We start from the raw sequence: 11909 nt of genomic DNA, 5'->3' as shown, positions 1-11909 counted from the left end.
CGACACACTAACAAAAGAACACAAAAAAAGGAGAGGGGAGAGAGTAGTTATTAGTGTACATCAAGAAAAATATATATATCTCTAAAAATTGTTTATATCTCTCGTTAAAAGAATATTTTTTTGTGAATTTATTTTACTTTGTTTCCTCGAATCAAAACCAACTACCCGATTGGCTAGTTTGTTATTAAAAATTCATGGTTTTCTTTTATTTATTGATTCCTATGTCTACCCAAAAATAAATAAAATAGAACTCAACATGAGCCTCACAATCCTTCCAAAAAAATCCATCGAGGGAATCATATGCCGAGATTTCACTCTCCTCTTTTTCCTTTTACTTTTTCCACACTAAAATTTGATTTTTAAAATTATTAAATAATAGAACTAAGTTTGATTTTTAAAGTTGTCTTTAAAATGAAAATCTTATCTTAAGTATAAAAATTAATATTTAAATTCTAAACTTATAAAAATTTTAAAATAAAATAAGTCAAATTATACTATTAGATCGTTTATTTTGTGTAAGTTGTGAATTTAGTACCTATTCTTTAATTTGATCAATTTTAATCCTTCTACTTCTTGAATTTTAAAATTTTAGTCCTAACTAATTTGTAGCAGTTAAATTTATTTGGTTAACTTATGCTACTAGTCCTATATTCTGCTTGAAGTTATAGATTTAGTTTATGTCCTTCAACTGAATATTTTAATAGTTATATTTTTTTAATTTCGATATTTCAGTCTGAATGCAAACGACGATTGTTAAATCTATTAACTAATTCTTTTTATGAATAATATATGAAAATAACAAACTGTCATAATATTAGAAATACCACAATATATTTGATGTATCAAATTATGAAATAATAGAACTAAAATTTTCAAAATTTTAAAATTACAAGAATTAAAAATAACAAAGTTAATGTACACTACTTATACAAAGTTTAAGCCCTAATAACAAAATTTGACCAATAAAACAAGTGTGAGTAACCAAGATTCTAAATACTCTAGAGGGAGTTATGGAAGATGAAGGAACATGGAAGTAAACCACACAAAATGCAGTACTACTTAAATTTAACCTACCTTCGGAAGAAGACACGTAAGATTCTTAGTTGCCATACAAAAACAAGACAACACATGTAAAGTCTTTGACAGAGTGATGACGTGTAAACCAACTCCCCACCCATTCTCTCTTTGGTTTTATTCCCACACATCAACTAAACCCCGCTCCCTTCTCTCTAAAATCTAATCTTTCTATCTTCTCTTTCAACCCTCACCCATCCACCTAAGCCCTTTCCCTTCCATTCCATGAACGTACTACATCCTCAAGACATGAAAAACACGACACCCCAGCAGCCGCCGGAACAACCCAACAAAACTCAGCAGCCAGACCACGATGGAACAAACTCTGAGATGGAAACATGTCATGTGAAGTGTCGTGTGTCTTCACCGGCTCCGGAAGTAGGAGCGAATCATGAGGTTAAAGAAGAAGAAGCAATGAGGGCGGATGAATCTGAAGAAGACAATGGACGGGAGAAACTGAAGAGGCATAGGATTGAAGTGGCGGGCAATGTTTGGATTCCAGACATATGGGGTCAAGAACAGCTTTTGAAGGATTGGATTGATTGTTCTGCATTTAATGATTCTTTGGTGCCTCATGGGATCATGTCAGCTCGTGCTGCTTTGGTTGAGGAAGGAAGAAGAGCCAATTCTGGCGGATTTAGAATAGAAAACAGGTGTTAAATTTATTATTATTATTATTATTATTATTATTATTTCCTTCGTGTGTTTTAGTTAACCAAAATTGAGATAAAAAAAAGAGGATACATTTTAATAATGGATGGTTTGATTTCATTTTCTGCTTTACGTATGAGATTTGCCAGAGTTATTATGTTGCTACTTTTATATTTTTTATTTTTTATGATAAATGAAATTTGATTTAGTTATGTTATGACATTCAAACAGGAAAAAGAATAATAAAATATGGAATCTAAAGGATGTCACTTCACCGACTAATTAAAGATATGATTTCGATTTTATAATCTAATCTTTACCAGCTCATTCAGGACAGAAGACGCAGTATGTGAGGTTAGTCAAAATCATGGTTATCACCAAGAGCACATTGTGGGGGAGAAACTTAGCCCAACCCTCCAACACGGCTGACCTGGTTCAGTGGTGCAAACCATTGGGGGCTTTTCTGAAGATGACAAATTAAGAACTATACTACTTTTTTCTATAAAGCAGTTGTTCGTGCTTTTCTTTTCTTTTCTTTTTCTGCATTGGCCAATTTGTTACTAAAATTCATGTCCCATATCGGCCAAAGCAGTCAGTGTCTACCTTGAATCAGCTCGCTGGTGTAATAGACAAGGTGATGCTGTAAATAAAAGGAAAAAGATAAGGTGAAATAGGAAAATCCTTTTTTACTACCAATGCTTCGCTTGAAGGTTGGAATCTAAGAGGGTCTTATGGATGAATAACCTTAGCAAAAGGCCAAGGGAGTTCGAAATAGGAAAATTCTAACTCAACAATGTTGTAGGTGGGCTGCTGGTTCAACATGCTTGGCCTAAGTGATGGAGAATACCGTCTAACAGTCAGACTAGTAAAGCTAAAGAAATGGACATTTACTAACAAGTTGCATTTTATTTTGATTATTTTCTGGATGGTTTTGCTATCATTCAAAGGCAATCATTAGAACATTTCATCAGATGACAAAAATGTGCCCATTAACTGAGCCAACTACCAGACTAAAGTATTCAACCATGCATAAAGAAATTATCTATACTTGTGATTTTTATTCATTTCTACTTTTATGCACATGTACTGAATTTTAAAAAATAAAAATAAAAAATCAAAGCCTCACGCATTACCTACAATAAAGAATATAATCCTTGTTAATTTCCATGAGAGGGAATCTTACACTAGAGCATCATTGTACTGAATTTACGACCTTGGCATGAGCCGCCTTCATCAATAGCAATTTATATGAAGCTCCATTCATCAATACTAGAACCACAGAATAAACCAATCCGCACCGTAGCCATCTTCATAACCTAAAAAGTATGAAAGTATCCTGGCAAAAACTTTTGATATGCACATCATTCGTTCAATTTTGCTCAAACTTTAAACAATCATCTTCTTAGTGTGAGTTATAATTGCTAACAAACATCAATAGTAACTTATGGAAAAGCTAGCATAACATTATAACTTGTGGCATGTATTACAAACTCATGAAAGAATGAATCTATTCATCAAAGTTAACTATACACTATAGTAGTCATACATTATATAAAAGTAGAACTCTCAACTGATTTACAACAATACTCTAACAGAGTCTAACAGACCCTAACTAATACAATTAGTCTAACATTCCCCTTCCAGTATCTGGCACAAACTGGTGGTAGCAACAACATTCATTTGATCCCGACATCAAGAAAAAGCTCTAAATGTCAATGGTTTGGTCAACATATTAGCCACCGGATCACACCCAGGAACAAAATTCACGCAAAGCTTATCACTCAGAACCCTTTTCACGAACAAAATGAATGTCCAACTCCACATGTTTCACTCTAGCATGCAGCTTAGGATTAGCAGCTAATGTAACACCCCTTACCCGTACCCAAGACCGGGACAAAGTGTGAGGTGTTACCAGACACATACTCAGACATTTCGGAAAGATGAGTTATAAAATTTCATTTCCAAATTCAAACTAATTGAACAAAATCATGTTGTCCCTATTATAGGCCTACGGGGCCCAAACCGTGCATGATTAGCGGTCAGAGACTAAACCGAGATCTATAGAAAATTTTAGTAAAATGCCTAGGGTTATGCCTTATACGCCCATGTAGAGGCAAAGCACACGTCCGTGTGCTTGGGGACACGCCCATGCCCCTCACCTATGTTGAATTATTTGATTTATTTTCCATTTTGAACTTACAGGGGTTTTCATACGGCCAAGCACACACCTGTGTCCTTGGCCCGTGTCCCTCACATGGCCTAGACATGGCTGTGTCCAAAAACCTGGACATTCTGTTTATGACATCATCACTCATTTGGGGGCACACGGGCACTCATTTGGGGGCACACGGCCAAGGCACATGCCCGTGTGCTAGGTCGTGTCCTCCACACGGTTGAGACACAAGGTCGTGTCTCTGCTCGCGTATTTACTACCATGCAAACTGACCTATAATTCCAAGTGCAGGGGACACACGACCATACCACACGCCCATGAGGCTAGCCGTGTGTCACACACGGCCTAGACACATGCCCGTATGCCTACCCATGTGGACCATTTTGAAGGCTATTTTTAAGCCTTTGGTCACCCTTAACCAACCATAAATACCACAATGGTTTTCGGACATTTATCAAGGTATAGTAGTACCCTTAAACTTTCTTGGCCAAGGTTATACACGTTACTATATTCTTATTTTAATCTATGATCATAATACCCTCTTTGTCTTAGGATTACTCTGTCAATTAATCACATTTTATAACTCATGACCTTTATGACCTAAACCATTCCCAATTGTTCTGGCCATCATTCTCATGTTCATTCATGGTGTAACTGTAACACCCCGAACCCGAGACCGACACCGGAGTCGAACACGAGGTGTTAACAGACTTTAAACCCCTTATAAAAAATTTCCCAGACATTGCCAATCTGCGTACTAGTCGCTTTAAAAATCATATCTTGAGTTTCACAACTCGAAAATCAGTTTCGTGATTTTCCCTGAAACTAGACTCATATGCCCATCTACATATTTTTTTCTAGAATTTTTGGTCGGGCCAATTAGTACAGTTTATTAGTCAAAGTCTCCCATGTTACAGGGATCGACTACACTGACCTTTGCGCATTACGACCTGGATATCTCCCTGCACAGAGATTCAATACTGATTCCGTTTGTTTCTATAGAAACTAGACTCAGAGAGGAATCTATACATATATGGTATGACTCCTAATTATCTCTGGTTAATTTATAATGAATTTCCAAAGTCGGAACAGGGAATCCAGAAACTGTTCTGGCCCTGTCTCACGAGAACCTGAATATCTCTTAACATACTGTCCGTATGATTGTTTCGTTACTTTCCTATGAAAGTAGATTCATCAAGGTTTGTTTACATAATTTATTCACTATTTAATTCCATTTCTACTATTTTTAGTGATTTTCCAAATCTACATCACTGCTGCTGTCAGCATCTGCCTTTGAGGTAGACTTTACCTATTTCATGGTTTCCATGATTCAACTAGCCCTTTTTGCATAAATAGCACAATTTATGATAGTGATTAACCATTCCTATGGCTAATCCTTGTCAAGCATATCCACACCGAATGATTATAACATTATACTCAAACACATATAAGCCATTTTCGCATGGCTATCCAAAATTATACAAGTCCAAAGGGTCCACGACCCACAACAAACGGGTAGTCCTATACATGCCATTTCGAAGTTCAACCAAAATTGTACCAAAAGGGGGGGCTTTGATAGTGTGGGCGACTTTGACTTCAAGATCCCGAGTCCGATAGCTGGAGAACCAAATCTATAAAACAGAGGAGCAATGAAACGGAGTAAGCAATTTATGCTTAGTAAGTTTTGAGCAAGGAATTCCAGCACAACAAAAGTATAGCATTCATATAGCTAAACGGATAATTTCATATGCACAAATTTACGATATCGTACTTGCTTCACATTATCAACCCTCATGTACATACACAAAAGATCAACTCAGCCAAAGGCCGGTAGCTCGTTTATCAACTGAGCGAATACTTATTTGTAAGGGCTCAACTAAATTCAAGCACATACGAAACATACCTCAATGTTGGGATGTTTCGGGAGTATTAACTGGAATTTTACAGCAAGTTCATTCATTCCCAAATCACGTACCTTCGGAATTTAACCGGATATAGCTCCTCGTTCAAATGCCTTCGGGACATAGCCCGGTTATAGTAACTCGCACAAATGCCTTCGGGACTTAACCCGGATTTAGTAACTCGCACAAATGCCTTCGGGCTTAGCCCGGAATTAGTATCTTGCACAAATGCCTTCGGGCTTAGCCCGGAATTAGTATCTCGCACAAATGCCTTCGGATCTTAGTCCGGATATTGTCACTTAGCACAAGCCTTCGGGACTTAGCCCGGACATCATTCAAATAACCATGCACATTTAACAATAAATCATGGCCCATTCGTATTTCATTTTCGTTAGCAAAACTTAAACACAAGACATTTATCATTCTTGCAAATTCGGCTCAATAGCCACACAAAGAGCATGATTTTAATTTGCTTAAAACATGATCTAATCACATCATAATTTATGTAACACCCCAAACCCGAAACCGTCATCGGGGTCGAACACGAGGTGTTGACTGGCTTTACCCTCTTACAAAATTTATTTTCCAGACACTGCCCAATCTGTGTACTAGTCGTTTTAAAATTCATATCTTGAGTTTCGTAACTCGAAAATCAGTTTCGTAATTTTTCCCAGAAACTAGACTCATGTGCCCATCTATGTATTTTTTTCTAGAATTTTTGGTTGGGCCAATTAGTACAGTTTATTAGTCAAAGTTCCCCAAGTTGCAGGGGTCGACTACACTGACCTTTGCCCATTACGACTGGGATATCTCCCTGCACGGGGCTTCAATACTGTTGCCGTTTGTTTCTATGGAAACTAGACTCAGAGAGGAATCTGCACATATATGGTACGACCCCTAATTATCTCTGGTTAATTTATAATGAATTTCCAAAGTTGGAGCAGGGAATCCAGAAACCGTTCTGGCCCTGTCCCACTAAAATCTGATTATCTCTTAATATACTGCCCATATGATCTTTTCGTTACTTCCTCATGAAAACAGACTCATCGAGCTTCGATTACATAATTTATTCATCAATTAATTCCACTCCTACTATTTTTAGTGATTTTCAATCTCATGACACTGCTGCTGCCAGCATCTGTTACGAAAGTAACTAGGTCCATTTCATGCCTACCCTCGATCCAACTCAATCGAACATTCGTGCCATTTTCGCATTGCTTAAAGTTTACATGCCATAATTCAAACACAACGTACTAGCTTATACATGCCAAAATGATCTTCTAAGCACACTAAGAAGAAAGTACCAAAACTAGCTATCTGGTGTGATGACTTCGTTGACGGCCCGACCCCGTAAAAATTGATGAGTCCAAGCAACCTATAATGGGTGACAAGGAAACACCGGGTGAGTTTATAACTCAGTAAGTCATAAGCAATGCTCTACTATACATCAATAACATTATCACAAGAGGAATAAAATGGAATGAGACAATTTACTCCATCCATACCGAACCATACCATAGTTCCACCAACCTACCGATTCAATTTCATATCAATTCATGCCTTCACAATTCATATACTCATCAATAGGACATTGAAGCATTTTCATAAATCAATTTATTTTCGTTACAATCAAACCACAAAACGGCCTTTCACCCATCCTACGATAAATTTTTATGTACGTGACTTCAAGTATAGTTGTCACATAGGTTCAACTTACCGAGCTCAACACCAAGTATACGCATAGCATATATTAGCCATGTCCTCAAGACACTTACCCGATCCGCTGTCCGCGATCAGCTCAATAGTGTCGCACACATAGTGTCCATAATGATTCACGAATGTATATTGAGCCCGCACACTCAGTGCTATATAATCAACTCGCACATTTAGTGCCACGTAATCAAATCGCACACTTAGTGCTACATAGTCAAACCCGCACACTTAGTGCCGCATGGTCAATTCGCACACTTAGTGCATCATATTATTTCGCACACTTAGTGCAACAAAGTAGAATCGCACACTTAGTGCTGTACAATTTAATCCCGCGCACTTAGCACCAATCTCATGGTCATAAATGGTTATCCCGCACATTTAGTGCCGAGATCAACAACTCATTACATCTCACCTCATTTATTTCATTCAACAATTTCATCATCACATACGTACATGCATATATATATGTACATTTATTCATTCCATTCAGCATCAATACACAACATTATGACCATTGAAATAATACCAACTACATGCTTAATGACTTACCTCGTGTTGGGTAAGACGGTTCCAACTCGGCTACTCGATAACCTTTTCTTTGCCTTTGCTCGATTCACCTCCTTTAGCTCCTTGAGCTATATCAATAATTTAACTAGTTTAACCACCTTGCTAAATATTTACAATCCAATCTCACATGTACATGTATGTTAGTATATTCGGCTAATAATCTCATGCAACTACCAAAGCCGAATCAACTAAATATACTTATGTATACACACATATATCATCATCGAAATCACCTAAGCTTAGACATCGATTTTTAATTTCAAGTAAGTTGCCGAATGCAACCTTACTAAATTCTCATGGATTCAATATACCATTACCATGAAATCAACAACCAAATTCATAGACAATTTAGGAAAATCACATTACAATTCTCATATTCAAGCAAAGACCATGGCCGAATGCACATATGACCTCATAACAAAAATATTGAACCTTTGGTTGCCCAATTAGCTTAACATCCATCAAATTTTTAAATCAAGAAGCTCACCTCATCTATAATCAACTCTCAATGCCCTAAGGCATCAAAACAACATCAAAGAAATACAACCATCCATGGCCGAATGTCCTAGCCGAATTGTTTTAACCATGAGTAACATAACAAGCATAGATCGTGTTTATGGATATACCGTGGCCGATTCAAGCTAATCACCTCCAAAATCATCAACCATTTTCGTTGCATATAACATATATAAACATGAATAAGTTTCATATAATCCCTTAACACATTAATTTCTTTCATCAACAACCTTTTCCTTGAACACTTTCTCATGACCGATTGCTCATGTTATCAACAAGATTCAAAGTTTAAACATGGGCTATTTAAAACATGCATGCATCTCAAAGACAACATCAAACATACCTTAGTCTAACCACCACCATAGCCGATTTTTCTCAAGCCTTTTTCCCCTTCCTTTCTTTCCTCTATTCGGCCAAGGATGTTTAAGAATGAACTCTTTTTTTTTTTTTTTGTTTTCTTTCTTCAATTCACGGCAACAAGGGGGGGTGAGACCATGTACTTTTTTTTTTTCTCCATCACCCTTCTTTCATTATTTAATCACCATGCTTATTATTTTATTATTCTTAACATGCATCACTAGCATAACATGTTGGAGACATGTTTCCACCTATAGCATGGCCGGCCACTACATATTAGGGAGGGGGAATTTGACATGCAAGTCCCCTTTTTCTTCCACATGCACTAATAGGTCCTCATGCATTGACCTATCACATTTTAAAATTTTCTCATATAAGTCCTATTGACTAAATTCACATGCAATCGACTAAATCGAAGCTTGAAATTTTTACACATTCATGATTACATATTCTAGACAATAAACATCACATTCAAACCTTTCGGTGACTCGGTTTAGCGGTCCCGAAACCACTTCCCGGCTAGGGTCAATTTTGGGCTGTCACAACTCTCCCTCACTTAAGAAATTTTCGTCCTCGAAAATCTTACCAGTAAATAGGTTTGGATATCGTTCCTTCATCGAGCTCTCGGGTTCCCAGGTTGCTTCCTCGATCCCGTGTTTGAGCCACAACACCTTAACCAACGGAACCCTTTTGTTTCGCAACTCTTTCACCTCACGAGCTAGGATACGTATCGGTTCTTCTTCATAACTCATATCGGCTTGAATTTCAACCTCTGATGGGCTAATTATATGCGACGGATCAGATCGATAGCGTCGAAGCATCGAAACATGAAAGACATCGTGAATCTTTTCAAGCTCAGGGGCAAAATCAATCTATACGCAACTGGCCCCACTCGTTCGGAGATTTCGTACGGCCCAATGAATCTCGGCTCAACTTGCCCTTACGGCCAAACCTAAGTACCTTTTCCAAGGCGAAACTTTAAGGAACACTTTATCTCCCACCTGATATTCAATGTCCTTCCGTTTCAGATCCGCATACGATTTCTGACGATCTGTGGCTGCCTTCAAACTTTCACGGATTACTTTTACTTTCTGTTCAGCATCTTTAATCAAATCAACTCCGAAAATTTTACTTTCACCAAGCTCGGTCCAAAACAATGGTGTACGGCATTTACGACCGTACAAAGCCTCGTAAGGTGCCATCTTAATACTTGATTGAAAACTATTGTTGTAAGCGAATTCAATCAAAGGTACATACCGTTCCCATGAACCACTAAACTCAAGGATGCAGCATCTCAGCATATCCTCGAGTATCTGAATTATCCGCTCGGATTGACCATCGGTTTGGGGATGAAAAGCGGTGCTAAAATGCAGCTGGGTACCCAAAGCTTCTTGCAATTTCTTCCAAAATCGCGAGGTGAATCTCGGATCTCTATCCGACACGATAGAAATAGGTACTCCATGTAATCTCACAATCTGAGAAACATACAACTCGGCTAGTTTATCCAATGAGAAATCCGTACGCACGGGGATAAAGTGAGCCGACTTAGTCAGCCTATCAACAACAACCCAAATCGCATCCTTCTTACTTGCGGACAATGGCAGTCCGGACACAAAGTCCATTGTGACTCGGTCCCATTTCCACTCGGGTATCATGATCGGCTGAAGTAACCCTGAAGGCACTTGATGTTCCGCTTTCACTTGCTGACATATTAAACATCTCGAAACAAAGTCGGAGATGTCTCGCTTCATACCATGCCACCAAAATCGACGTTTCAAGTCGTTGTACATTTTCGTGCTCCCCGGGTGAATTGACATTCGGCTACAATGGGCTTCGTTCAGGATCATCGGAATGAGTTCCGAATTCCTTGGAACGCACAAACGACTTCTAAACCTCAAACAACCATCATCATCAATCTGAAACTCCGATTCCTTGTTTGGAACACACTCAGCTCGTTTTGCAACTAATTCATCATCGACTTTCTGAGCTTCATGAATTTGATGAGTCAATAATGGTTTGGCTTTTAATTCAGCTACTAACACATTGTCAGGTAGAACAGACAAGTGTACATTCATCGCTCGCAAAGCAAACAGTGATTTCCGGCTTAAGGCGTCCGCAACCACATTAGCCTTTCCCGGGTGGTAATCAATGACAAGCTCATAATCCTTCAACAATTCAAGCCAACGTCTTTGTCGCAGATTCAAGTCCCGTTGAGTCATCAAATATTTGAGACTTTTGTGATCCGAAAACACATGGCACTTCTCACCAAACAAATAATGTCGCCATATTTTCAATGCAAACACAATGGCGGCTAGTTCGAGATCATGGGTCGGATAATTTCTCTCGTGTGGCTTCAATTGTCTCGACGCATAGGCCACAACTCGACCTTCTTGCATCAATACACAACCCAACCCGAGTAGGGATGCGTCACTATAAACGACAAACTCTTTACCCGATTCGGGTTGCACCAAAATTGGAGCTTTAGTCAGATGAGTTTTCAGTTGATCGAAGCTTTTCTGACATTTCTCCGTCCATTCGAACTTAACATCCTTCTGAAGTAGCTTCGTCATTGGTGTGGCTATCATCGAGAAACCTTTGACAAATCGTCGGTAATAACCGGCGAGCCCTAGAAAGCTCCGGACTTCGGTAACGTTTCTCGGAGGCTTCCAGTTAAGTATGGCTGAAATTTTGCTCGGGTCAACCCGAATACCCAATGCGGATACACATGACCAAGAAGCTAACCTCTCTTAGCCAGAACTCACACTTACTGAACTTAGCATATAACTGCTTATCCGCAAAATTTGCATCACTAGCCTCAGATGCTCAGCATGTTCGGCCTCATCTCTTGAATAGACCAAGATGTCATCAATAAACACAACTACGAACCGATCCAGTACGGCTAAGATCCGATTCATCAATCCATAAACCCAGGGGCATTAGTGAGCCCAAACTCAGTC

At 38.4% G+C, this 11909-nt stretch overlaps 1 protein-coding gene across 2 annotated transcripts; it reads left to right on the top strand.

The window, feature by feature from the left end:
* Window positions 1-1194: 1194 nt before the first annotated feature.
* LOC121227470 (protein BIC1) lies at window positions 1195-2635 on the top strand. Of its 2 annotated transcripts, none has more exons than XM_041110539.1 (2): window positions 1195-1727; window positions 2063-2611. In XM_041110539.1, exons 1-2 carry the CDS (start codon window positions 1300-1302, stop codon window positions 2076-2078), a joined length of 444 nt encoding a protein of 147 aa, XP_040966473.1. In that variant the 5' UTR covers window positions 1195-1299; the 3' UTR covers window positions 2079-2611. The 2 variants fall into 2 exon arrangements, with proteins under 2 accessions (XP_040966473.1, XP_040966472.1); XM_041110538.1 differs by having other exon boundaries at window positions 1199-1727; window positions 2058-2635.
* Window positions 2636-11909: the final 9274 nt, after the last annotated feature.

The sequence above is a fragment of the Gossypium hirsutum genome, unplaced genomic scaffold, assembly GCF_007990345.1.
Source record: "Gossypium hirsutum isolate 1008001.06 unplaced genomic scaffold, Gossypium_hirsutum_v2.1 scaffold_920, whole genome shotgun sequence".
Classification (NCBI taxonomy): Eukaryota; Viridiplantae; Streptophyta; class Magnoliopsida; order Malvales; family Malvaceae; genus Gossypium; species Gossypium hirsutum.
The sequence above is the reverse complement of the archived record's forward strand: the minus strand, read 5'-3'. Positions and strand labels throughout refer to the sequence as shown.